We start from the raw sequence: 26,388 nt of genomic DNA on the forward strand, positions 1-26,388 counted from the left end.
CCCCGGGCGGGTGCGAGGGCGCGGCCTCACCCCCGGAGCTCACTGCGCAGGCGCACGCTCGGCCCGGAGCGTGGTTGTCGCGTCGCCTCGTTGCCATGGCTACCGCAACCCGGAAGTGCCCCGAGCCGGGCTCCGAGGCCTGAGGTCGGGCCTGCTATGGCCGCGGAGGGGGAGCTGGTAAGGAAGGGGCAGCGAGGGGTGGAGAGCAGCCTGGGCGCGGGGCCCTCAGAACCGTCAGGCCGATGAGGTGGAGGTTGCGGTTGCTAGAGGAGGAGCGAGGCCTCGGTCCGTGGCGTGGGGGATGTAGCGCTCCTTTCTGTCCCTCCCCAGCAGTTCGATGGAGGCTTTGAGGCCCTTCGCTGAGAGCTGTTCTCTTGTTATTTTGGGCTGTGAACGTTTGCAGGGACTGGAGTGCTCTTCCTGTGGCACCTTCCTGCCCGGGTGAATGCTGTGCAAGGGCCGAGTGCCTTCCTCAGTGTGGTTCTCGGTGCAACAGGCACAGCTGTGCAGGGAGATGGCACGGAGTGATAAAAAGGCCTTAAAAACAACAGAAATAACATCTCGCTGTGCTGTGGGGAATCTTGCCTCGGGAAATTAAAAGCTAACTGGCATAGTGTGTGAGAGGCACGCGTGCCTGCTCTCAGCCACCATAAAAAGCTGCTTTAGCTGTGCTGTTGTTGTCAGCCTCATCTCTTTTTCCATCAGCTGGGAGTCTAAGAGATATTTTGTCCCCTCCTCGCCTTTCACAGAGATAGATCAGCATCTTTCCAAAGAATGGGGCTGCAGCTGGAAGCGCCACGGAGTTGGCGGCAACTGAAAATGTTTTGTGAGGGCAGCGTGTGTGTGTGTGTGATCTGAAAGGGAAGTGGAAATTTTCCTTCTGCTGTGGATGTGCTCGCATTCGAGAAGCAGAAGGTTCTGTCAGCTCAGCGTGAAGAAAGATCAAACTCTGACTCGGTAGTTTGTCCTTCTTTTTCAGCCCCGTTGCTTCTTCAGTCTATTAAATGTTCCCGTAGCATAGCAAGGGTGGGAACAAGGGAGGAAGAGAACAAAAGGATGAGTTGCTGTTTGGCCAGGTGTGACTGGGAGAAGCTCATGCAGTGCCTGCACTTTGGAAATGGGACACCTGAAGGCTGTGTGATGGTGCAGTCCAAAGTGCCTAATCTCTGTGGTACTTGTTAGAAGTGACTTGCATCGTTAGCACACAGAATGCAGATCGTGCTGTGTTTGCAAAAGTGATGACTTGTTTCCCACTGGAATTTGTTGTATTCGAGCTCTGTTGTGTTAGTAACAAATCATTCTGGGTATGTATTAAAAGCAATTACTTGAAGAGCAGCAAATGTCACAGTTTGTGTTTATTTCCCAGGGAGATGACAGCTTGTCTGTGATAACCTGTGAATCAGATGCAGAAATGGTGAGTTAATGGCATGCTGCAGCTAAGTGCCTTAAAAAGGCCTCTCAGAATGTTCTTGCACAGGCTACACCCATGCGATGGCTCCCAGTCGATAAGACATCCTTCAGAGAGGAGAGCTTGCAATCTTACTGCAGTGTAGTTTGATATGAAAATCTCTTCTAATTCCAGATGTAATTCAGGCTTCTAAGTTCTCTGGGAGTTGCAAATGGTATTTGCTTCATTTTGCTTTTTATCAAGCTGAGGGCCTGAGTAGCTGTTTTACTGTGCTCTAATGGAATTGAACAAGCCTTTCCTTTAGAGGAGTGGTCCTACTCTATTCTGGTACAGCCTCTGCTCTGTGATCATTGTGGGCTTGCTGTTGTATGTAATGCAGACCAGGAAGGTCTTAGTATTCTGAGCATGAACAGTCTACTTCATAGCACAAAGCTTCAGTAGGTACCATCCTAATTTTTGTGACTGTTATTGTAGCCAGATCTGCATGTATTTAACGCTTCTGGTTTTGTTTTATGCACAAAAGGTTTTGAGTTATTAGAACAAGTGCTCTTCACATAACATGGAGATTGAAGCCAGTTTTGCAGTTATATGCTGGAGTGTTCAGAGAGCATGATATTTTAAGCGCACCATTTTCTTTTTTTCTTTTTTTTTTCCAGAAATTAAAGAAGAAAATTTTTCACAAGCCTCCAAAGTCACCAAGTAAGAGCTCAAAAATCTTCTGCTTCCATTGTGCATAACAAGATAGATTTCTTTGTGGCACAGGAGATAGATTTATTTGAAACAACTTCTTTGTTCTCACTGGAATTGTTCATTGTGTGTGCAGAGCACCTCTGCTTGAGATTTGTATTCTGTAAGCAGTGAAGTTAGACTTTTATAGGCTGAGATTGAAGCTTGTAGTTTAGTTACACTTCTTGATTTTTTTCAGGAAGGGGAAAACAATTTTTTTCCCCCCCATTTTAGTAAGTGCTGATATTTGCTCTGCAGAAAGACCGTGGGATTACCAGAGATAATCAGAGATACCTGCACATCCTACCATCTAACAGATATTTATGTTAGTAGATTAAGCACTTCCATTTCATTCTTTTTTCCCTATCACCTTAGAAGTAAAGTGTAGAATGTTCTCCATCAGTACCGGATCTGCAGGTGTGCTGTGTCTGTAGCTTATTTTCTGGCTTTTATGTTTCTTACCATGTATTTCCATTTACCTTCCTTTTTATATTTATAGTGAATATCTCAAAGAAAACAATCTCAGGTGTTGTTGTGATTGTTGTTACTTTGTGTTTATAATAAAAGAAATCACATAGCACTTCACGTTTTTGCTCTAGGGTGAGAAGGAGGCAAACCCTTCTGATAGGAGCATATCTACCTCCTTCCTTTACCTGGAATCTCTAAATGATGGATTTAAAACAGTTCCTTAATTTCAACCATGATTTTTAGTTTAATTGCTTCTTCCTCTACTTCTCAGTTTGAAGACTTACTTGCCAGCCAGTATAGCAGACATCTAAACTCAGCTTCAAAACATGAGTAATTATCAGTATTTATACCTAACTGCAGTACCTGAAGTAGTGCTGGCAGGGGCTCTCCAGCAGTGTCAGACCCAATCCTGTTTTTTGATTGCTGCTAGAAAGTTGCCAGTGGTTTAATAGCCACAGAGCCACTTCTGCCAGCTTATCCAGGAGTGTTCCTCTCACAGGAGAGACATTTCTGTAGGTCAGATGTATGAAAATAGGTACACAAGTGTCTTAAGAGTGAGTCTCCAAGTAAGTACTTCTGCTTATATTGAGTGATGTTATTGTTATTATGTTACTCTGCCTCTTTTGCTTGTGGCTGGGAGCCTGAAGCTCAAAACAGATTTTTTGTGATCTTGAGCTTTTTAAGGCAACGTTGAGATATTTTCTTCTGTTTTAGAGTCTCCATACAGCTCTAGCACACAACTGTATCCTAAGAAAGCTGCAGTTTGGAGATCTCTGCAGGGAACAGGCAACGCACATTTTGAGAGTGCAGCTATGAAAAACCCAAAGCAGATGTGGCTGGGATCACTGAAACAAGGTATCAGTATAGAAGTGTTACCTGCAGAGTGGTTACAATTCACTCCTGGGGACAGCTTAACACATGAGCTCTGAGATGGGAAACGTGTGTTTGGTTAGAGGGTACATGGGAAGCCATTTCCATAGTAGTTATTTGGGTGGTTGGAACTGAGTTTGAGTCATCTGATCTTGAGCATTGGAATTTATAGTAGGAATAATTAACAGCACCTGGAGCTTTCAGTGTTGCATTTGTTCACAGTAAATCCACCAACGTAATTCACAGTTATCCCTGATTTCTGCATTTTGTTCCTTTTTTGTTGGCAGGAATGAGCCATTCCCTGAGATCAGATGTTGACACAGGACATATGCGAGCTGGCACTTCTAGTAGCACTCCAGAGTACCTGAAGGAAGCTCTAGGAATGAAGAAGCCCAAACATTCCCGTTCTTCTAGCAATGGTAAACTCTGTAACTGTATGGCAGATAAAAATTAGTGGTCTGGTTTTCTTCCATGTAAACTCATGGATTGTTTTTTAAGATCATAGCTTTAGTAAAACAAGCCCCGTTTCAATTTAACCTATGTTACAATGGTGTGTCAAAGTAGAATCGTTGGAATACTTTTGAGATTTACAAATTGGTTGAGGCAGCTCCCAGATTTTTTGAGCAATGAATCACTATTAGCTTTCAGGAGTTCTTGCAAACTGCCATGTGTTTTCAGCTGAAAACATTGCAAATATAATATGGTTCAGTGGGCCAGCTGTAGACAATTTATTGAACTCTGTGAAGCACAGTTTCAGAACCATTGATAGAAACCATCTGCTTGCCTGAAATTCTGTGTAATTGACTCCTTTTACTTTTCCTCTAGAAAGTGTTCTATCATGTGGTTGTGATATTAAAATCAACTGGGTGTTATAAGAAAGGCAAAATGTGAAACTTTTGTCCTGTTCTTTTTCTTAAATGAGAACTGTGATGTTAAAAATCCCAGTATGAAATTGCATTTTAAGTGCCACCTACACTGTTACTGCTAACACGTAGCTCATGGTGACTCTAAAAGGCAGTAAGCTTTTGCCCATTAGGTATCAACAAAAAAAAACATATTTTGGACATCTTTAGATGTGTTTTGTAAATAATTGTTGGGAAAAGACTTTGGTCTTCTGTGAAGTGTGGTTTTCTTCAGATGTTTTAATTTAGTGCAATAGAGAAAAGAAATCTTAGGAGAAATTTGCCATGAGATGTAGCAGAAGGTTCATATGGTAACACCTCAATTTTGTTTCCATATGTGAAATAAATTTCTTTGCTGATTTAGTTGTTTTTTTTTAATGCCTAGTTTCCAATTTGATGATGTTTGAAACTTTTCCCTTTAAGGTTTTCATTTAGGAAAAAATATTTCTTTCAGTTCTGCTTCTTTTATCTACCTTTTTTTTTGTAGGCTACATTCCTGGAACTCCCGACTACAAGGAAAAAGAAGAGATGTATGATGAAATCATAGAACTGAAAAAGGTGCTGTGTCTCTGATGCTCACACTGTAAAACCATGGGGTCTCTGTCTATCTGTACATGTCCAGATGGAATTCTGTGGTACAACTTAGATATCCACCCAACACTTCTGTATTTGTAATGCATGGTCTAGACTATTTAAGGCAATTTCCTTGTTCTCATGGTGTGATAGATACTTCTGAGCAGTAGATGTAGAAGCCTTGCAGTATATCCAGTCCTGAACCTCAGCCACAGCCCTAGCTGGACACAGAAAAGTTTCATTGCATTGGTTTCTTTGCCCTTCAACCCAACCCCTTTTTTTTTTCCATTTTTTTTTTTGTTTATTTTCCATGCTCAGCTGTTGCTTGTCATGTTTTAATAACGTGGTGAGGCCAGATGTCTCTGTTCATTGCAGGGGAGTTGGACTAGAACATCTTTCAAGGTCTCTTCCAACTCAAACGGTTTGAGTTTTCTATGACGGTTTGTCAAGTGAGGTTTGTGCAGTGTCTGAAAGATAAGGACAAGCTGAACTCTATGGATACAAATTAAAAAAAATAAGTCTTGGCTGTTGTAGATCATTTGTGTAAGGTGGCCTTTCTGTTAAAAGTTTTATTTATCTTCATAAGTAACTTTATCTTTGTCCTGTCATCTCCCTTACCTGTCAGCCCTGGTCTACAGTGATGGTCTTTGTTTCGTTTTTTTATTTATTGTGTGCTTTGTCCTGGCCATCATAACTAGAAATGTTCTGATGCCAGTAACAATTCATGTGAAAACTCAGTGTTTCTGAAATGAACTTTGGATTTTTCTCTCCTTTTTTAGACAATACAAGCTCAGAAAAATGAAGGAAATCGTATGAAAACTAAGCTGCGTCGACTAGAAGAAGAGAATAACAGAAAGGATAAACAGATTGAACAACTGTTGGATCCTTCCAGGGTGACTGTTTCTTTAGGGCAAGGGGTAAAAATTGACAGAACAGTGCTGATCTATGTGATCCTCATTTTCTTCTCTCCCTTTGATTAGCAGTGAGTCTCTTCTGGAGCCGTTTGGAACTGGCTCTTATCTAACATTGGGCAGCTCCCAGAAACTTCTCACAATGTTCTGAATGCTTTTTCACCTCTGTAGCCCCATTGCACATCAACCAAATGCAATTCTTTGTGCCTGTTGCTTTATGCCTTGGTAGCAGTGTGCTAATACAAAATGGTGAGCATAGGGACTTTAGAATTTAAGCTGTTGGACTGTGAAAATGAGTACATTAGAAAGTCCTGTGGAAATTGCTAACAGAAGAAGTAGCAAAGTTTGTCACTTGCTTTGTTTGTCTTCTCTTGCAGGGCTCTGAGCTGGCACGATCTTTGTCAGCAAAGAAGTCTGATAACGGATGGGTAATTGTTACTTTGCTACCTTCTGCTTTCATTTATACTTTCTTCCTCTTGTGGAGTTGAACCACAACTGATTTAAAAAAAAAAAAAAAAAAAAAAAAGATAATAAACTTTTAGGGAATCATAACAGTTATTTTTGTAGTCAGGTAGATAACTGACAACAAGGATCTGGAATTAACCATATTGCAGATAGTTTTCTTTGTCACTTCCTTGAATCTGTTTGCATCAGTGTTTTCCCTTTTTCTTGCTGTTTTTAACTTAACAAGGTAATGGGTGCAGTTGTTTTTTTTTTCTTGTATTTTGTTAAAGATTGTGTGTGAAAATTATTAAGCTGGCTATGTTACCATAGATATAAATTAGGGTCACAGGATGGCAAACATGTTTCTGATTTACTAAAGTATGTTAGGAGTAAGTATGTCTTGTTAAGTGCAATTTACAGAGAGGGCAGGATTATGGAGAAATCGAACTTATGTGTATATATGGAATATTCCAGCTCTCTGTTCTTTCTGTAGGTGGTTAATGGATTAAAACAGAAGATTTTCAAGCTAGAACAACAGTGCAAGGAGAAAGACAACACTATCAAGTATGACTTTATAGGGGTAGGGACTTGTATTGGATAAGATAATAGAGGGGATTGGAAATCCATGTTAGTTTTTTGCCTATATTCTTCTGTTTTTTTTTCTTTTAAACACAGATTAATAAACTTTGAGAATGTCTTAGAAATTATAAACCACCCACCCAGAAACTGTAAATCAACAAGCATTGCAGTCTGGTCTCTGCCAGTATTGCTGGATTAACTTCTGTGCTCTGTTTTCAGCAAATTCCAGTCAGATATGAACACCACTGATTTGGAAGAAATGAGGATAGCTGTGGAGACCTACTGTGAGGAGGTACATCTGACAAAGCTCTCAGCATGCATGCTGGAAAGGAAGCTCAGTTGTTGAGCTGAAATAGAAATCGAAGATTTTAGATTTCCTACAGCTTAGGTACATGTGTAATTAGAGCAGAACTGTCATTGATATTTTGATAGCTCCAACTTTATGTACCAAAGAATTTTTCTTCAATAAGCTGAGTGTGTTAGCCAAGAATGGGGAATAATGAAACTAATATACATCCATACGTGTATTGTACATGTGAAAGCCAACATAATGATAGCCTGATTTTTTCAGTGGTGGCCTCACTGAATTTATGACTAGCCAAAGGGTCTTCCTCTGATTTCCCTGTAGTGAACAAAGGTGCTATATTAACTATGTCAGCTTACCTCAGCTAGCTTGTTAATAGAATCTATATTTCACACTTACAGGTTCATCGTCTCCAAATCCTCCTGGCAAAATCTGAGACTATGAAGAAAAAGTATGTGAACTTTTTTTGAGGCAAATATTTGTGTATGTGTATCTGATGTACCAACTGTATACTTTTGATGGAAAACAACTACATTTGTCATTTTTCTTTAGTCTCTTTTCTTTCTCGTAGATCACTTAGTGGGTATGGAAAAAAAAATGCTAGAGATATTTAAAAAGCCCATAAAAGCTCTGAAAGTCTCTGAAAGTTTATTTCAGTTAAATGAAATCCATTTTCCCCCGTGATCACATTTGTTCTTTTGCTACTGACACTTGAAACAAACTCAAAAGATGCTTAGGGTTTTACAGTTGAGTCAGTTCTGCATCTTTCTCTAGGGAGTGTGGTGCAGAGAAGTTATTTTGGAGTAAACTTGATTTTCCCATAGCACAGAGATACAGATCCAAAGCTCAGGGTTGCTTCTGAGAGAGATCTGTGAGTGGCACTAATAAGATACTGATAAAGAAGCTTGTACTGGTGCTTGTCACTAGTGCACAGAGGTATATAGATGGTAATAAAGGGAAACATGCTGTGAGAAATGATCTCTAGAGGAAATAAAAGACAAAGCACAAAGCCAAAAGACAAAGCTAGACCCAAGTAAGAGCATGTGTGCAAGTAAGTATTGGTCAAGCTGAGGAGAGGGTAATGGGCTAGGGGGGTAGGAGAACATGCTAGCACACCAGATCAAAACTTTCTTGCCCTCGTAGCATTGTTTTAAGGTCAGACAGCAATCTTAACTTTTGGGTGTCACCAGTCTTTGGGCTGATGGAAACATGAGAGCTCTTTATGGGCTATGTGCACTGGTTGTGTTGCCTTGATTCCTACTGACTCCTGTGGATTAAAAACTGGAGTTTGATTTGCCACTGCTTTTAAGAAATGTTCATCTCTTGGCTCAGGCGCACAGTGACGAGCTTCTCAAGGCTGTAACCATCACAATTAATTTAGTCACAGGTAAAAATGAGTCATCAGGGCTCTTCCTTGTCCTCATTTATTTGTATCTTTGAAAAACAGTGGTCAAGGCTGTCTCTCTTGATTATTTGACTGTCAGTCTCTACTTGAGAGGCCGAGCTCTGAAGTAATAGGTGAAGTTGAAGGTCAAGACTCTGGCACAGAAGGAGTGTTTCTTTCACAAGGCTTGCCTACATTATTTCTGGCTGAAGTGAATGACATTTAACTCCTCTTTTTTCACTGTTAACTATGAGTATTTCTGTGTAAAGCTGTGGCTTCCAATTGTAACCACGAAATTAGACAAGCTTTCAAATCCTCAGAATGGGCAGCAGATGTTCCATTTTAGTTTTGATGAGCCTAAAACAATGGCATTCAGTAATCGTTGTGATTTCTGTCACCTCAAAGTTTTGTTGATTTGGTGTTTCTGTGTTGTTTTTTTTCCCCTCCTGTCTGGGACAGCTTTATACGTAGTCTTCATGATATCTGGATAGCTTTGTTTGTTTTTCCTGATTTCAATTTCTTTCAATTTCCAAAATGTAAATTAGGTTCAATTTTTCACTCTGATAGCGTAATGGTAGACCATCTTCTCCTTTACCTACAATTATTCCAGTGAATAAGTGATCTAAGATTCCTTTACAGTGGAATTTGTCCAAAACTAGGTCCATCCTTTGATTTCAGAAGTAAGTTTGCAGTAACTTTCTCATTTAAGTATTAAATGCTTCATTTAAGTACTAAGTGCTTCGTCTCACTAGAAATCTGTTTTGCTAACAAGCTTTACAACTTCGTGCGTCTGGAAGCTGTGATTTCTTCCTCCTTTTATTAGAAAAATTAGAAGGGCAGAATCATTGTAATACTTGAAGTATTTTTAATGCAGGACAGGCTTTTCTTATTCTGGTGCTTCTCATTTCCACCACATCAATGTAAGTAGCATCCACCAAATCTGTTTCAAATATCTCATTGATTGAAATGTATCTTAAAGAAAGAAATTTCTCAGTTCGTAGTTTCACATTAGAGCAGCATTCACAGTTATCTCAAAATACATTTATGTGTAGGATCTTTCTGTTTATAGCCTGTTCTTCCAATCTCAATCTGCTTATTGAGTGAAAGAGAGCAATTAGGAGCACACAGGTTATCTTTCTGTGTTGAACAGTTTTTCAGAGTAATCTCTGCATTGACTGAAATGGTTTTTCATCTGTGGTCCATAGAGTACTGGTAAGGCATTGTAAGATTTGTTAAGAAAAGAGGTAGAAAGCTCTAAGTAGAACTCAGACAAGCACTCCTGCTTATGCACTAAGGAGACAAGAGTGTCCTCAATCAATCAATGAACTTTCAAAGTTTAACTTCTTACACTGATGTAAATTAAAATAACTGTGAAAGTGTTGAGTCAGATGATCTTTATTCTGCTAGGAAAAAAAATTCAACTTCTCTAATCAAAAATGCTGAGAAATGTTATCAGGGAGGAATTGGAGACAATTAAGTTACCCAGATAGATAGTGAGGCTGTTTTATTTCTTCTGATGCTGCTTTTTTGTTCTCTGCTTTAAAGTTAACTTCCTGTTTTTGATCCTTTTTCAAGTGCAGAGGGCAGAGATACCCAAAAACGACTGAAGGCACTGAATGCTGCTGTCCTGAGGTTGTCCCGGAATATCAAGGAATTGCAGAATGAGAATCGGTGTCTGAAAGAAGATCTGGATCACGTTTTGAGCTGCTCTGCATCCAGGAAAACAAAAAGTAGGCACTGAAATGTGGGGCACTGGATTTAGGTACATTTGAAAGAAGTTTGAGAGGGGGGGCAGGACCTCGAAGTGGCAGAATTAAGAGAGGTAAACCAAAAATGGAGATTTGGATTGGGCAAAGGTTATAACAAGGTGTTTGTTAGAGGGGTCTGTCTCTAAATAGCAGGGATGCTGCTCCAGGATGACCTGGGTTTTCTTTATTATTATCCCTGAGAATTCTGGGCTGCTATCACTTAAAGATTAAAATTTGCTGGCAGATGTTTTCAGTTGCTGAAAACAGCTAAGTACCAATGGCTTATATTGATTGCTGAGTCGCATCCATCAATATCGTTTTCATCTTTTGATTGCTGCCTCTTTAAAGCTGAAGCTCAGTGATCTTAAGGTGCTCCTTTTGTATGGGCAGAAAAATATCAATTCATCAATGCAGTTTCCTGCTTAAAGTTTTGTTGTTGCATTTAGATTATAGCGACTGGAGCAGGCAGAGCCTTATGAGGCGGATTTTGGAGCTAGAAAAGGTGAGTGTTAATATTCGTGTGGCCATCTGAACTGTCTCTAAACAGAAAATGGAGAAACACTGGCTTGTGCTGGTGGCAGTGTGTATCCTGTCTCACACATGTGAACTATCTATTGGATATCTATTCCATGTCCCCTTCCTCCTCTTTTCTTCTTTTCTTTTTTCAGAATTATTGCATGTAGATGCATATTTCAGAAACAGTTTTCATTTCATCTTTTCTCTTGGCCTAAGTGAAAATTTTTTATGCTGAATTCAATTTTCTTCTCTTTGTGTTTTCTTCTGTGTAAATTTATTTTGCTCAGAAAGTAGGTGACATGGAGAACACCAGAGTATTGTCAGCTGATAGTGAGGCAACACAGTTACTTGGTGTGTCATCTTCACCTTCTACAGACCCAAATCATGCAGCCTCTCAACAGGTAGATCATGCTGAGGAATGCCACCGACTCCGAGAGCTAGTAAAGAAACTGAAGAGTGATAGGAGTGCTCTTCAAAGTCTCCTACTTAGTAAAGAGTAAGTGCAGCACTTGGTTTTTTGGCTTTTTTTTTTTTTTAGCATAAGTTTTATTCTGGTCTGCCACTTTCTCCACTTAAACCTTCCTTCTGCCAGGCCATACACTGTCTTCTTTCTCTCCTGTTAGCAACTGATTTGTAATTTAAATTGCTTAGGCTGGTTTCATATGTCACTGCATAAGGGCAGGCAGGTTATTCTGATCATGAGCAGAGATTTGCACACAGCTGTGTATTGCTAATAAAACGCTTTGCCTCTCTTTACAAATTTTGCTTTATTTAAAGGGTAAATTAAATGTGTAGTTCCTTTCCAAATTTAAGACAACCCATTTTGTTTAGAAGTTTAAGTAAAAAATAATTACTTTATTAGGATGTGAATGATGAAAATATTGCTTAGATTTCCTTATTCTTGTTTAGCTTAGACATCAAGCAGTTGCTTCAGGCCAAGGCTGAAGCAGAGCTGGAGCTGCAGAAGTACCAGAATAACAAGGAAGAAAGCACGAAGGAAGAGCTGACTTTAAGGTATCATATCTTGGTTTAGTAATCTTTAAAATAAATAAATAACTCCAAGAAAAAAACTCAGCCAAAACCCATTAAAGAGAGTTCTCTTTTGAAGTGACACACAATTCATATAGATCATATGGGCTGCAGGAAGCTGGGAATTCATTTGTGTGAAACTCTGATGGGTAGACAGGATAAGTTATCGGGGGAGGAGATCTGCAGAGTTTTAGAGAAAGTGAAAGACTGAGATATACAATAGGGAAAAGAATTAGATTGTAAGAAAAGTGAATGAGGTGGATGGAAAAAAAAATACTTGCCATGTTGCACTTGAGAACTTCTTTCAATTTACAAGAAAAACTGTACTATCTTTATCTAGAAGCTTCTGCCTTTAGACCATTGCTAATACATTGATAATAATCCTGTGCAAATGTAGGGGAGAAAAATAGTGACTTCCTTATTGCTTTGTAAGATGGGACTTTGTTGCAGTTTCATATTTGTCAGTCATCATTTCAAATCTACTTGCATTATTAATAGCATCAATTGTACCACTCTAACCTTGGGCCATTTTCTTTATAATTTTAACCTAAAGCTTTGCTATCACAACTTGAGATTTGATTGTCAATGTTCTGTTGCTGTGAGAGTATGTCTGATGTTATCCTGAGCACCGTTTCCCACCTGGACATTTAAAAAAGCCAAAGTAACCCAATTTTATGAAACAGATTCAGTCTATTCAAAGCAGGAAGAACAGAAAATGTCTGACTATTAATATATTTGCCTTTCCAACCATAGCGAGGAAATGCAGAACCTTACACAGAAAGAAGGGAAATCACGGTCAAAACTGGAGGAAGAGGAGAGACAAACGACAGAAGATGCATTAGAGAATCTTAATGAGGTACAGATAAATGTTTTGTGGGTGTTTTTCTTTGCATCTGATATCCTGTGAGTTGTTCAGATAGTCTAAATAGCTAAATGTTTCTTCTCTTTTCTGACACATGGAAGACACACACAGAAGGAAAGGAGGAGAGGAAGCAAGAGCAAAAACCGTCCTTGCCAATGATTTTATGCTGACCAGGTGATCATTTAGGGCACTTATGTTACTTGGTCAGAAAATACTATTTAGCTTTTCTGTTTGGATGGAAGCTGGGCCCTTTTTTTTTTTTCCTTTTAATTTTTTTATTTACACGACACAATATTTAAGTAAAAATGGAAGAAAATGGCAGTACAATGCAGTAAGCACTTAACCCCCTTGAACTGAAGTATTTCTAGAGTTAAAGTATTCATAGCACCTCCATTTTGAGTATTTAGATGTCTAACAGCTGTGTTTGTGCAGCCATTTGTCCTGGACAGTTTTAAATGGACCTCTGCACTCAATTTGTTTTATTCATGAATAGGAGTGAACTTGGTATCAGTGATCTCCCACCCCTGTGCTGAACGTTGTGGCTGATCTGTAGAGATGAATGGGCACTGGCAGAAATGCTTGCAGATACAGGGAGGTCGTGTTAATCTCATTCCACTAAAAACCATCTAACAGTTATAACTGGAAATTTTGACCATTGGAACTTTAAGGTTAAAGTACTCTGAAATACAGGTTGTACAGAAATAGAAATAAAAATGTCCGTGAGCTTAAGGGGATGCTATTTCTGATATATTGTGCAGTTCTGTAGGAATTTAAGTTAGATTTTTTGTTAGAGGGTGATGGATGCTAAATGATGTTTTGAATACCAAATAACTTGAGTTTCTATTTAGAAACAGCCAATGAACAGTCCCTTCTTTCCTCTGCAGACTATGTATATTCTTGGCCGCTAACCATCTATTTATTGAAATGTTCCCATTATTTGTAATTATCACTAAGTTCCCACCAATTTTTCATTTTAATGGTAGGTTGTCACTTTTAATATAACATGATCCATTTGCTAAATGTAAGCCTTTAACTCAGCATTTCAAAGGTTATAAATAAATCCTTTTCAAAGAATCAAGCAGCTTTTTCCAGGGTCTATAAAATCTCTTATTGTTTCGCTTGGAATTTTATACCAACAAATTAGATTCGTGTTTTAAAATTGCTGTTGTGACTTTAGTTTGGCAAGTCAGGTAAGATGATTGGTGTAGGTTGGATATTTAGGGATCAAAAGGATCAGATGGCCAGAGGCTCAGTGGACAGCCACATCTCAGGAGAAATATCTGGAAGAAAATCTTGTTTTGCTCTGTTTCTTCGTCTTTTTCCTCTAATTAACTAATTTCTTCAAGACAGAAGAGTAGAGTTGTACTGATTTACACAAGCTCTCAGTCTTGCATGTGTGATGGCCAGCACATCAGTAAGGTTAAAAACAATTTTGGGGTCCCATCTGCCAGCAAGAGACATGAGAGAGCTTCCAGGCTAATATTTGTGTTCCTTGGCGAAGAATTGCAAAATTAGGTGCCCTGACATTTGTTCTCAGTCTGTCAATAATACAAAAAATGTTTCTGGTCAGCAAAGCATTGATTTCCACTGTGGGAGTTCCTACTGCTTTAGCGATGCATAGAAACACAGAAGTACATGTAGGCGAAAACCTTTCCATTCCCACGTTCAGCTAGCAGCTGAAACAAGGACAGCAACATGTTTTACAGTAACAGTCACCTGGATTACAGGTTTGAACACGAGCAGTATTCAGAACTAAGATTTTCCTCCTTACCCTCTTTCCACCCTACGGGCAGGCAGAACATTGAAGGACTTTGGTGTCGATTTCTGAGTCAGTTGTAACCTATATCCCCTCACAGAATTCTAATTTGTGTCAGTGTAATGAGTTAAAGATTCTCCTTCACAGCGTTCACCAAACTGCACAGTTAAAGATGAAGAAGACTGCAAGAAGGAACAAGCAGCCAGATGTATCCAGAGATGGTGGAGGTCGTACCGAAGTAAGGTGAGAGTCAGAGTCTGGATAACCTGCCACGGGGCTCCAGGATCTGCAGCAGTGATTCCTTACCATCATCTTCTCTTGCACCACTCTTTTCAAGTCCTTCCTGATGCTTCTTTTGCCTTTGCTTCCTAGAAGCTTGTTTCTGTTCTGAGAAGTGCAGTTTCTACATGGGGGAATCTAGGTGAGCACATAAACTAAAGGAGCAGAAGCAGTGCTTCCTTGGTAACGTTGCCTTGTTGGATACTCTTCTTGTGGCTCCTTCCTGCTGCACCTAGCATTAGCACTAGGTGTAGAGCATTAGGAGTAAAGCCCAAACTAACCAACCCAGTGTGCAGCTGGTGTGTCCTGCCCCTCTGATATGCCATATCAGAGAAGTCTCTTCTAGCAACTAATGCCTGTAGCACCAAGACGAGCTTTCATGAGATTTGTTTTTGTGGTTTTTTTCTTCTTCAACACTGTTTTGAAGCACAGACTTCTCAGTGCTTTGGACCTGTGCTTGGGAAAGCTGCCTAACTTTCCATTTGAGGCTACAAATGAATGACACAGTAGCTAAAGCTAGAGTAAGCAGTACTGAGTCCTGAAATCATTGCGTTTTTTCTTATTCTTTCAACTGTTTCTTTTTTCTTTTCTTTTCTTTTTTTTTCCCAGCAAGCTTTCAAACAAGAGCAAAGTTTGTTAGGCAGTGAAAATAATGAAATGAGAAAATATAAGGTGGGGTTAAATTCTTTTAAAAGATTACATTGTTATTTATTATGTTAAACTTTGAGATGTAATGATCTATGACAACGCATTTTCCATTTCAGAAGGAAGAAATTGCTCTGGGTGAGGTGAGTATGTTTATGATACCCAACAGAACAGTGGATCACATGTAACCTGCATAAAAGCATAACCCAATATTTTTTTTAAATTATTTTTAAACAGGTTTTATTGTGATGAGCTGTTGTTCAAAGGCCATCTTTGTAATTCAGGCTGCTCATGATCCACCTTGTGACATCCTGATTTTGTTTGATACATCTTTTCAAAGTGTTCACCACTCAATCTCAAATTTTCTGTGTGTTTTTCATTTTCACTGTGATGAATCTTCAGAAGAATTTCAAGTAGGATTTTGAAGCCTTTCCTAAAGAGAAATGTTGCTGAGTGTTCTTCAGAAATTGAGTTTGTTTGACAATTTCGTCACTTCTTAATAAATGCTTTGCATACAGGATTTGATTAAACTTTTTTCAAATCACACAGCATAGCATCTCACACTTGTTTCTTACAGAAAATAAAATCCTACTTTCAGAAGTTAGAACAAATTCTAATTACGTGACAGAAGCACGTGTTGTGTCTGGATTAGAATCTAGTAAAATATTTGAGCAGAGAGGAAAGACTGCTGCATTCAGCATAATCACTGCAGTGGTTTGCCAGGCTTTACTTGATTTCTGATCATACCAGAGCATCAGAGAGCCTGCTGCCTAGCCAGAATCTAATAGGAGAGTGGGATAATATTTCTCTATGTGTGAAATACAGGCTAGCACTGGCAGCTGGAATGTAATTGCATTTGATAGGATCAATGATGAACAACTTTTAGGCTGAGTTTAAACTGTGGGTTGTTTTATATCCCTCACGTGTTGGGTAAATTCTCTGGATTGTATGGGAGTCTCTGTGAAGTAAATGTGTGAGATCCCTTCAGCTTATAAAGATGTCAGGACATCAGTGTCCATTGCAAAGGGAAAAGCTATTTTGCATATGTGCCTCTGTGCTTGGGACTCTTGTTTTAATTTATAGCTGCCACCTTTCAAGGGAGTTACCATTTCTTCTTTATGCTAGGCAGTTGTTGTGCTTCAGGCAGCTTTCAGAGGACATCTGGCTCGACAGAAGCTGCTACTGAGTAGTGGGCTGCATGATGCCCAACCTTACAACAGGCAAAGCCCAGGAAGAAAGGTAACTTCAGGGGCAAATGGGTTATATCATTATTTTCACCTTACTTCGTAGAGTACTGTGCTTCCACACTTAATTCTCTGTGTCACCCTGTAGAGCAATCTTAATGCACTGGTTGGTAGCACCGCTGTATTTCCAGACAGATATCCAGTGCATGCCCTGGTGTTCCTTTCTGACTTCTTAGTTTTTCATAGAAACAAAGCTGTAATTCCTTTGCATTATAGTCTTTAACTGTTCCTTACCAGTTAAGCATTTTTTTCTGTAAATCGTTTGCCAGCTTATGTGAGCATCCTTTGCACCTTTAGCATGCTAAAATTAATTCTCCATTCATGTTGTCCATCTGGTTGCACTTGTCAGTTTTAAGCAAATAGGCCAGTTGTAGCAGAACTGAATAGTTCATGAAGGTTTCCTTACCTCTTCTGGCTTCTAGATGGTTTCCTGCCTGAGGTATAAATGAACTTCAGAACTCTGTAAGCCTTACCTTGCAAATGTCTAACATTTCATTAATTGAATATGTATATTTCAAAACTTGTAGGGTGATCAGGTTTGCATTCCTACTGGTTTAGTCTTATAGAAACTTTAATACTGCAGACCAAAAGATAGAAGTGTTTGCTCCACTGCTGTTTTCACAATCAGGAAATAAAATTGACAAAGCTTCTGTCACGTTTCTGTGCAATTTGTAAAAGGTCAGTTCTCTTTGATCTGATTACTCTGCAGAACTCCTGTATGCCTCATGTGTCAAACTCCTTGAGCTCATCTTCTCTCTGCAAGGAGAAAGAGAAGATTGTGACATTCATCCAGTCCGTTTTCAGGGCTCACTTAACACGTACAGTACTGCTTGAGGAAAGGTAAGTGATGAATAGATTTTTCTGCAGAGTAGTAGCAAAATTGTTTTTACTACAGAGGAGGGGTAATTTTTTTGTGTAGGATTTTAGTGTGGGTTCCTTGGCACAGAAGGAGAAAGAGAGCATTGTTCAAACACACACAAGATAGCTTTCTCATGGGTATGCAACAGAAGAGTTTCTTGTTGCAGTCTTCCTACATCCTGCTGCATGTTCTCTTCCATAGGGATGAGGGAAAGTAGAAGAAAAGAATTACTCTTTGGGGAAAAAAAACAACAGTTGCTGTCAAACTCATTGCTAGCTTGAAATTGAGTGAAGCTCTGACATGTGGAAGTTAAATGTTATGTGGAAGAAGAGGAGGAAGGAGCTAGAATATGATCTTGCATGAAGTCTACTCAGCTCAGGAAGAACTCAGTCATTTGCTTACTATATAGATTTATGGTGGCTCTGGCTTGAAAAAATACTTCCTTTTTCTCCAGGATTTACTGCACCAGAAGCCATTAGTGCTTACTGCTGTTGTTACAGTGAGAGTTGCTTAATTGTCACCTCACATGAATGACTGTGCTCACTTCCATAAGTGATAAACGTTGATGCTAGTAATACAAGAAACTGTCCTGTATGCATTCTGACAGCAGATTGGTGTTCTTGTTCTGTACCTCATGCTATGCATTGTGTCTTTTTGCAGGCCCTCTGTGTCTAGCACAAGTGAGAAAATGGATTCTGCTCTCTTCAGGACAGAGAACAAACCAGTCTCAGCAGCACTCCAGACCAGCCTGTCAGCCAGCATGTCTTCTCTTCCTGGTAATTTTATTTCCCTTCGTGCTCAAAAGCATGTGGAGTTTGAGCAAATGTATGCTTAATTTTACAGGGAAGTTCTGCACATGCATGCACATGTTCATATGCATGCTTGCACTCTGTATCCATGTATTCTTTTATACAAGCAAGTGCAGTCCCTCCAATAAAGACTGTAAGTTCTGACAATACCACTCCCAGCTTCTCCATGGTACTTCACTTGCTTGCTGCCACTTCAGGTTGGAAGGTCTCTCTGGGGAGAATGGTAGTTATGTAATAACTACTGTAGTAATAATAATAATAATGTAATAACACTGTAGCTGTTGTATGGTATTCTCCACCATGCTTTGGACCTGAAGCCGTAGACAAGTCAGCTATGTCTATTAAGTCATGTTTCCTCAGCAGTCTTCATTTGCTGCAGTAAGGAAAAAAAAATGAAGTTGTGGATCACCTTTCCAGCTGGTGCAAACTGGGAAAATGTCTTTTCTCATGGCTGATCTACAATTTGGTTTCCTTCTTGAATTCTACTAGTTGCTTCTGAGAACATGGAACTAAAGCCAGAGGTGCCTCTAAGAGGCTGTTAGAAGTACTGAGCAAGAAAGGCAAAACAATGATGCAGAAAGAAAAGAGGTAGACACACAGCTTCAAAGGACAACAAACAGAAAAAGCTAGCTCTATCCTGAACAGGAGATTTTATGGACCCCAGTTGGAGAAAAAAAGAGCAGCTTTGAGGGTGACCTGAGAAACATTGACTTCTTTTTGTTGGTGAAAAGCTGATACTCCCTGCAGACTGTCTGAGAAACAGAGTGTGGTTTAAGCAGCTCAGGCTGTTTCTGTAAGATATGAGATTTGCCAAGGCTGTGAATACAAAGATTACCCTGCAGTGGAGGAGGAAGTATATAAGAAACTTCACTGTATGCCATATTCAGAAGCACATTCTACTACTTTTGAAGGGGTCAGTAATACTTGGTTCTGAAGGTATTTTAGTTTTGAGTGATTTCAGTTATGTCTAGAGACAGTATCCAGAAAAGAAGTCCCACAGCCTCCCGTTTTGCCTGGGCTGTAAGTTTACTGAAAGTCTGATATCTGTCCTTCCTAACTCATGACTGATGTGAAAATGTGCTAGTGAAATTGGCTTTTGGAGTAATGCACTTCACTGGTCATTCTGTATTTTGGAAAGCAGAGAAGACAAGGAGCTTGTTTAACAGCTGAGTGATTTAAAGCAATCAAATTCCTTTGGCTTTAAATCATGCAGCTGTTGAACAAGCTCTTGCTTCATTCGTTCCAAGGTCAAACTCGTGTTTTGTGACCTTTCAATCTTTCAAAGATCTTAAACTTTCTATGAAAATACACATTGCAATAAGTCATTTAGTTTCACAAGCCTTTTGGCATTATTTTGAGAGGAATGGGAAAGATGAAAGTGTGTTTTAAAGAGGCTTGTATATGGGCTAGAGTAAATTACATTGTTTTCATCAGGTTAGGTATGTCTGCTTTCTTTAGAGGAATAAAATCTAGCACAAGTGTTGCAGCACTCAGCACTGCTTTGCTTTGCTCACAAATGTGGATACTACTTGAAGAAAGCCATTTCTTTGCTTCCAATGAAGTGGAACAGATGATAACAATTCAGTCTAAAATTTAGGCTTTTGTTTCTTTCTGTCAAGGGAGTGATAGAAAGGAAAGAACGTTCAGAATATGCACTGCAATCTTGAGTAAGCATTGCTCTCCACATATTGCTGCTCTGGGTACAACTGTTAGCTTATCTGAAGCATTTTCAAAATCATAATGAATTTACATCTAGTTGTTTCACTAGTGTGCTGAGCCATTCACAAGCACAAAGATATTGTTGTCGTTTTGAAGTGCATCCAACTGAAGATGAGGGCAATAAAATCTCAGTCTTCAAGAACGGGATATAATCTCGAATGATTTGGTCGATATTAAGCCATTTCATGTATGATGTCTGTTTGGTGGCGTTGCACCTTCTAGTTACTGTGCTTGCTTCCAAAAGTTCTCTTTCTTTATCCCTATCTCAAGCACTCGTAAATCTTTCTGAAAAATCCTCATATTCTTTGCTGACTGATACAGAGAGGAATTTCACTTAACTAGAAAGTCATGCGTTTCTTTGCTTCTGTGGGTTGAGGTCAGCATGATGGCCTCCTGCATTCCTTGTTTTCATTCACAGGCTCTCTGCCTGTCACCCTTTTTCTATTCTGGGCTTGTTGCAGACCCCTTTTCTTTATTCCACATTCCAATTGCTGCGTATGCCTCTTCCATACCAGCAGTTTTCTTCATCAGGAACCCCTCATTTCACCGTAACAGCAATGGATCATCAGTTCTTCTCCCTAAGGAAGGTTCCCTGTATGCCCTCTGCTATCTAGTCCACTGTCAAACTCTCAGTGCATAGCCTCTTCCTTGCGTGTTTCCTTTTTCTACCACAGGTCATCTTGATTTGTTCCTTTTCCTCTAGGAGAGATGGTCTTTTTTCAGAGAACCGACACTCAAAGCCGAAAAATTAGTGGAGCTGAGGGCAAGATATTGAGCTAGAAGATCTTAATAGCTGTCATCATTAAGTTAATAAATTTTTTGCACAGGGGTTAGAATCTGCTGGTTCTGCTTGTCAGATGTAAAAGGCCTCATGTATCAGTTTTCTCTTTCCAATTTTTAGTGGAACCAAGGTTCTATCTGTTTACGCCCCAAACATTTCTTTAAATTGCCATTGCTGAGATGCATAGAACCAATAAAACTTTGTGTCATTCAGCATGTGAATATATGTAGTGGTTTGTAGATAGATGAATGAAAAACATTGTTATGGACAGCTTCTCTCAGATTTCTCACCCATTTCCCTTCTCTCTATTTATATCTGACTGAAGTTCTGACCTTTCTGCTTGGATCATTTTTTCCTTTTCTGACCATCTAATAAATACTTGTTTTTATGGCCTGGTTTCACGTTGCTTTACTTTGTGGTGTGTAACCACTTGCAGAGATTTAAAGACAAGAAGACAAATCATGTGTGGTCAGTGTGTCAACTTAGTGCTTGGCACGCAGCTTCTGTCATTGAAGCAGAACAGGAATAGTTACATGCAGGAAAAAACAGATGAGAGATATTCATAACTGCAGGTAATTCTGGAAACTTGATGGCTCAGAGAATATTGCTCTTCCCACAAGGGCTTGTTTTTGTCACTGTTCTTTATTGATGCCCTTGTTTCCTTTTGCAGTTGTTTCGGCCGGCGCTTGTGAGAAGCAGCCGCAGCCCGCCCTGTCTCTGCCTGTGGATGAAGCTCACTCAGACGATTCAGATGATATTGTAATTGTCTCTCCATCACTGAGGATGAAGAAAACCTCCACCCACTTCTTTAATGGGCTCTAATCTTGAATTATTCGGTTCGCAGACAAAGGTATTTCCACCGAGGTAAAGCGTATCAAAGATGAACAAAGGGGGGATGTCAGCCTGCAGTTGTCTGCTTTTTTTCAGCTGTGGTTGAATACTTGTTTGATAAGTCATCTCTGCAGATATATGGCTACAAGCTGCTGACTGTCTGTTAGCCTTAGCCCTGTAGTACAAAGACAGAGTTTGGGTTGTAAAAATGCTGCACCAAAACAGTTGAATTCGTGAGACAGAAGTTGAAATTGACAAATTTAAATGAAAGCAGCAAAGGCTTGAGATATTTCATAGAATCATGGATTTGTTTGAGTTGGAAGGGAGCTTTAAAGGCCTCCAGTCCAACTGCCCTGCAAAGAACAGGGACATCTACAGCTCTACCAGGTGCTCAGAGCATTTTGTGTCAAAGGAAGTCTTTCAAGTTGACTAAGATACCTTTTTAAATTGGGAAGTGAAAAATGACTTAGCCCCAGTTTTCAGCCTGTGTATGCAAAGGGGAGCAGCTTGTATTTGCTATGAGGTCCTCTCTGTTTAAAAATGTTATTGTCGCATTTTAATTTGTATTTTTATACACTGAGCATTTACAGTCTCTGCAGATGTGTAAAGTCTGTTTAGAACATCACTTCTGTCATAGCACTGCTCTAGGTCTACTGCGTCTGCACAGTTTTCTTATTTATTGCTCTTTCCCAGTGTTTGCTATCGTATATATTGTACTACTTTGTACATGATCACGTAAATGCTTCCAGTTGCATTTGTCAGAGAAGGGGTGTAGTAGCAGGAATGTCCTTGTGACTAGTTTTTCTGCTTACATATCACAAATGCAAGGGGAGACGGCACTGCAAACGTTTGACGTAGAAGATACGATGCTGTATGTCCTGTTCCAGCTTGTATCACTGCATTGCCTGAAACTCCCACCTAGCTAAGTCGCTCATACACTGAGCTCTAAGGGGTTTTAAGTTTCTTGTTTCTTTGCTTAGATCTCTCCTCTCAGCACTACCTTTGTGTGTGTGCACGTTAGCAGTGTATATTGCAAATGCACCCTCAGTCCAATCACAGGCAGGGAGAAGGGTCACAGCCATCTTCTGTGGTTAGCTATGAGGCTTATGCTGGAAAGCATGGCACTGTGCACTCTGTGCTGAGGGATTTGCATGGGGATGGATAAAACATCTTGTAGCCTGAACAGAAGCAGGATAAGCAGTTGACTTATAGATATCAAGATACCCAGAAATAATAACAGCAATATCTTTACCAGACTTCATGAAGGGACCAACAACATAATAGGCTGTGGAGAACATGGTCAGAGGAGTCTTTCTAGATCTCTAACAAACTGTACCTCTTCTTAACTGAAAGGAGGACGTTGTGTTCCAGGCTATCATTGCAGCACCCTCCAAAGGCATTAAAATGCATTTTGTTTTGTTTTGTAAAAGGTGAATCAAGTAAATTATGGGATATTTAGTGAAAGGAGAATTTATTTTACAAACACACAGTAAAGTCTTTGTGGAGACCCTGGTGGTTTCTTTGTCATCAAGGAGTAATAAAATCTCCTGTAAACAGAAAGCACACTCTTAAATAGAAGATTTTTATCACCTTTTCCCTCTTCTTTTTTAAATTAAAAATCAGTCGCTGCTGTTTTGCAGAATACTAATAACTCAGAGCTGTCTCGGTTCTCTGATTTCAATGAACCACTATCTGTGCTTATCATAGTTCATGCCAGTACTTGCAGCCAAAGAGGAAACTGGATGGCTGCAGCACAATGCAGCTGATTTCATTTAATCCCAGCAGTAGAAATGCCGCCTTTGCTTTTTCCAAAGGCAGTTTTGAGAGCTCTCCATACCCAAAGCAGACTGAGGAATGTCATTTATACTCAAGTTGGGTGAATTTTTCCTGCTGGTACTTCGGTCACATGGCTGCTATCTGCAGAAAGGATGAAAAAAAGGCATATAAAATAAAAGAATAAAGGGGATAAAGTCCTCTTGGCAGAAGCCTATACCTATCTCCTTCTATTGCTGAAAGTCATGTTATTTATTAAAAAAAAAAAAGTCATTTTGCCACTTTGCTAAACAGAAGCAGATCTGTATTGAGTTTCTTACGTATAATGTTTCAAGTCTGTAACTGTGCCTGCCATGGATACCTCCAGAGAGAGAGAAACTGGAGCTGAGGGCTGACAAATTAAGGAGAGAATACATAGTGTGTGTCAGGACCGAGTCTGCTATAAAGTACCCACCTCACTGTTACCCTACAGGGAAATGCTTGGGCAGCAAATTTAATGAAGTTGACATTCAATTTACTGTGCCATAATGAAGAACCAATATGAAAGTCAGGAAATAGACACAGAGTAGAAAGGCTTCTGTCTTAACTGAGCATGCGGCCAGCAGCAGTGCTGTTGATAGCTGAATGCCTGGACAAAGGGGAGACAGTCACTTTGTGTGACCAAAGTCACCAAAGGCAGTGTGAGAAAGAGCAAATGTCTTCTGGGGTGGATGAGCTTCATGAATTCAAGTCTGCAGTCTGATAGCCATACAAATCTGGTGCTTCCTTTGAGCACGCTTCAAACTCATAATTCTGAAAGATAACAACACGGTCACAGCGTGTGAATGTTTGGTGTATGCTAGAAAGAGAAACCTCCACCATGTGAGTAACCTGTAGATCTGGGAAGAGCCATGGAGCAGTAAAGGAAGAAAATGTGTTTTTCAGAGGAAATGGGGCATTTTTCCTTTCCTCAACTCAACAGGGAGTTAAGGACAGTGAACATCTGTGTGGCTCAAACCTGTTAAGATAGGGCCAACACAGACATTTAGTGTCTGAAAAACATTATCTGCAGGGGCATCAAGGTCCTGAAATCAAGTTAAACTCCACTGTGACCTCCCAGTAGCACACTTTCCATTCTGATGATATGCAAGTTCTGCATGGGATGATGTTGCCTACATAAAACCCTTCACAGTTTGCTGTACTCTTTGCAGGTAGTGATCATGTGTGAATATAGGGATCTCTCACACGATTTGATCTCTTTCTGTCCTTAAGTGCCTATGCCTGTAAATATTTTACTGAGGCATCAGAACCTGAAGGATGTAATATTTCCTTCATAGCTATGCAAATAATCCCTAGACAGGCAGCTTTTTATATAGATGAAATGGAAAGTTTATTCATCTTGGCATATCAGAAAGCCATCATTTGTGTGATTGTTTTAATAATTGGAACCGTGCAAGTTACCTTGAGATCTTTTTAAAAGCTAAAACAGTTGCAGTGTATTTTCTCCTGGCTGTTGAACTTTCCAATAAAGCCCAAGTTTGTAAATTAATTGTTCATACTTCCCTGCTTCAGTTGTTGTATTTGCATTGCCTTTGCGACCTCTTCAGCTTGCTCCTGTTGTTTTCACTTCACACCTAGGCTGATCTTTTACTCCGTGCTGTTTTGCTAAGCCTGGTCTCCTTCATTCTGCAAGACGAGCAACGAGGCCAGTAAAAAATTAACTCCTAAACACATGGGGTGTGAGTTTCTTCATTAGTGTTAATTCCAGATCCTGCTGCCAGTAGGGTGAATGGAAGCCTGGCACTACTGACAACAGCGGTGGGCTTTTGCTTTCTGTTTTGCTGTTTCTGGTGTTCTGCTCAAAAAGAGGAATCCTGTCAAGTAGTTCTGCAGTGCCATTCCCTCAAATACGTGGCTTTGGGCAGAGTACAGCAAGTCTCATGTGTGCTGCTTCATCTGCTGTGCTGCTTGCTTGTTAGCTGCTACAGTCACAGGGTGAAATCTGGATAAACAATTTGCCAGAAAGAAAAAAAGACAAAACCAGATGTGCGTAAAGCACATTTGTTCTTACTTACGTGGCCTTTAGCATTCATTGTGCCCTCATTGTGCTTGAAGGAGTAGCCTTGAACAGTGAATGTTGCTGTGTTCTTGTTAACGATGCTCTGCTGTGTTCTGCTGATTAAGCCGTTGCCCTTTCCACTCTGGCTTTCCTATTGACTTAAAATCTGAGGTCACGTCTTCGTGCATCTTTTCTGATCCCCAGGAAATGTTCCTGTTGTTCTCCTTACAAACAAAACTTCCCTCTCCAGGTGATGCTCAGGCTGTAACAGCTCTCCCACCGTTGGGAAGATTTTTGCCAGCCTGCCTCAAAACCACTTTTGTGGCACTGGGTACCACGAAAACCCTGTGAGGGCTTCTATTCTTGGTCGTACAAACAGATTCGTCATGAAATCCTGATGCTCAAAGTGATGGGGAAGGATCCAGGAGGGCTGTGGTGCTCACTGTGACACACTGCCTTACCTCCTTGCTGTCAGCCATGCAGTATCACGCCTGCACTTCACTCCTCTGCCCCTCTCCCTCTGTCAGTTCAACAGTGATGCTCTGCTTTGGTGGTGTAGCAGAGCTTGAAAGTCTTTCCTGCAGTATGAATCTAGAAATGAAATATTGTAAAATCCATCACTTGGTAATAGCACAGCTATAAAAAAAAGCTACGCTGAAATGGCCTCTAGTTATTTACACAGAAAATTAAAGCAGTGTTTTGTAAACCTGGGGGTAGATCACGAATGCCTGCAATACAGGTTAGAACATCCTGTCCAAACGTCAGGTTAGGATGAAGCAGTCATCCTTATTGGTGCCTTACACCAGAGCCTATCTGCCCAACCTGGATTTTTTTCCTTAGCAGCCACTCCAGAGTTCATGCAAGGAATTGGCAGCTCTCTTCCTCCCCTCAGCGGATGTTCAATAGCCGAGCACAGCTTTTCTGTGCTAG

At 40.0% G+C, this 26,388-nt stretch overlaps 1 protein-coding gene across 5 annotated transcripts; it reads left to right on the forward strand.

The window, feature by feature from the left end:
- The first annotated feature begins 63 nt into the window (after nucleotides 1–63).
- IQCE (IQ motif containing E) lies at nucleotides 64–24,948 on the forward strand. Of its 5 annotated transcripts, none has more exons than XM_052680052.1 (23): nucleotides 64–177; nucleotides 1,367–1,414; nucleotides 2,065–2,107; nucleotides 3,317–3,457; nucleotides 3,760–3,891; nucleotides 4,862–4,932; nucleotides 5,727–5,864; nucleotides 6,236–6,286; nucleotides 6,796–6,866; nucleotides 7,101–7,173; nucleotides 7,587–7,636; nucleotides 10,145–10,299; nucleotides 10,764–10,819; nucleotides 11,121–11,329; nucleotides 11,743–11,847; nucleotides 12,616–12,718; nucleotides 14,628–14,723; nucleotides 15,369–15,431; nucleotides 15,524–15,547; nucleotides 16,530–16,643; nucleotides 17,358–17,488; nucleotides 18,168–18,283; nucleotides 21,487–24,948. In XM_052680052.1, exons 1-23 carry the CDS (start codon nucleotides 157–159, stop codon nucleotides 21,636–21,638), a joined length of 2,163 nt encoding a protein of 720 aa, XP_052536012.1. In that variant the 5' UTR covers nucleotides 64–156; the 3' UTR covers nucleotides 21,639–24,948. The 5 variants fall into 5 exon arrangements, with proteins under 5 accessions (XP_052536012.1, XP_052536013.1, XP_052536014.1 ...); XM_052680053.1 differs by having other exon boundaries at nucleotides 5,727–5,840; XM_052680054.1 differs by lacking the exon at nucleotides 15,524–15,547.
- Nucleotides 24,949–26,388: the final 1,440 nt, after the last annotated feature.

This window comes from Tympanuchus pallidicinctus, unplaced genomic scaffold, assembly GCF_026119805.1.
Source record: "Tympanuchus pallidicinctus isolate F22 unplaced genomic scaffold, pur_lepc_1.0 scaffold18, whole genome shotgun sequence".
NCBI lineage: Eukaryota > Metazoa > Chordata > Aves > Galliformes > Phasianidae > Tympanuchus > Tympanuchus pallidicinctus.

What these genes read in the sequence shown, in the direction of transcription:
- IQCE (XM_052680052.1), top strand. Translation starts at nt 157, where the DNA reads ATGGCCGCGGAGGGGGAGCTG. An exon ending in GAGAAAGACAACACTATCAA is followed by an intron (nt 6,867 to 7,100) that starts GTATGACTTTAT and finishes CTCTGTTTTCAG; the next exon opens with CAAATTCCAGTCAGATATGA. An exon ending in AAGAAATTGCTCTGGGTGAG is followed by an intron (nt 15,548 to 16,529) that starts GTGAGTATGTTT and finishes TCTTTATGCTAG; the next exon opens with GCAGTTGTTGTGCTTCAGGC.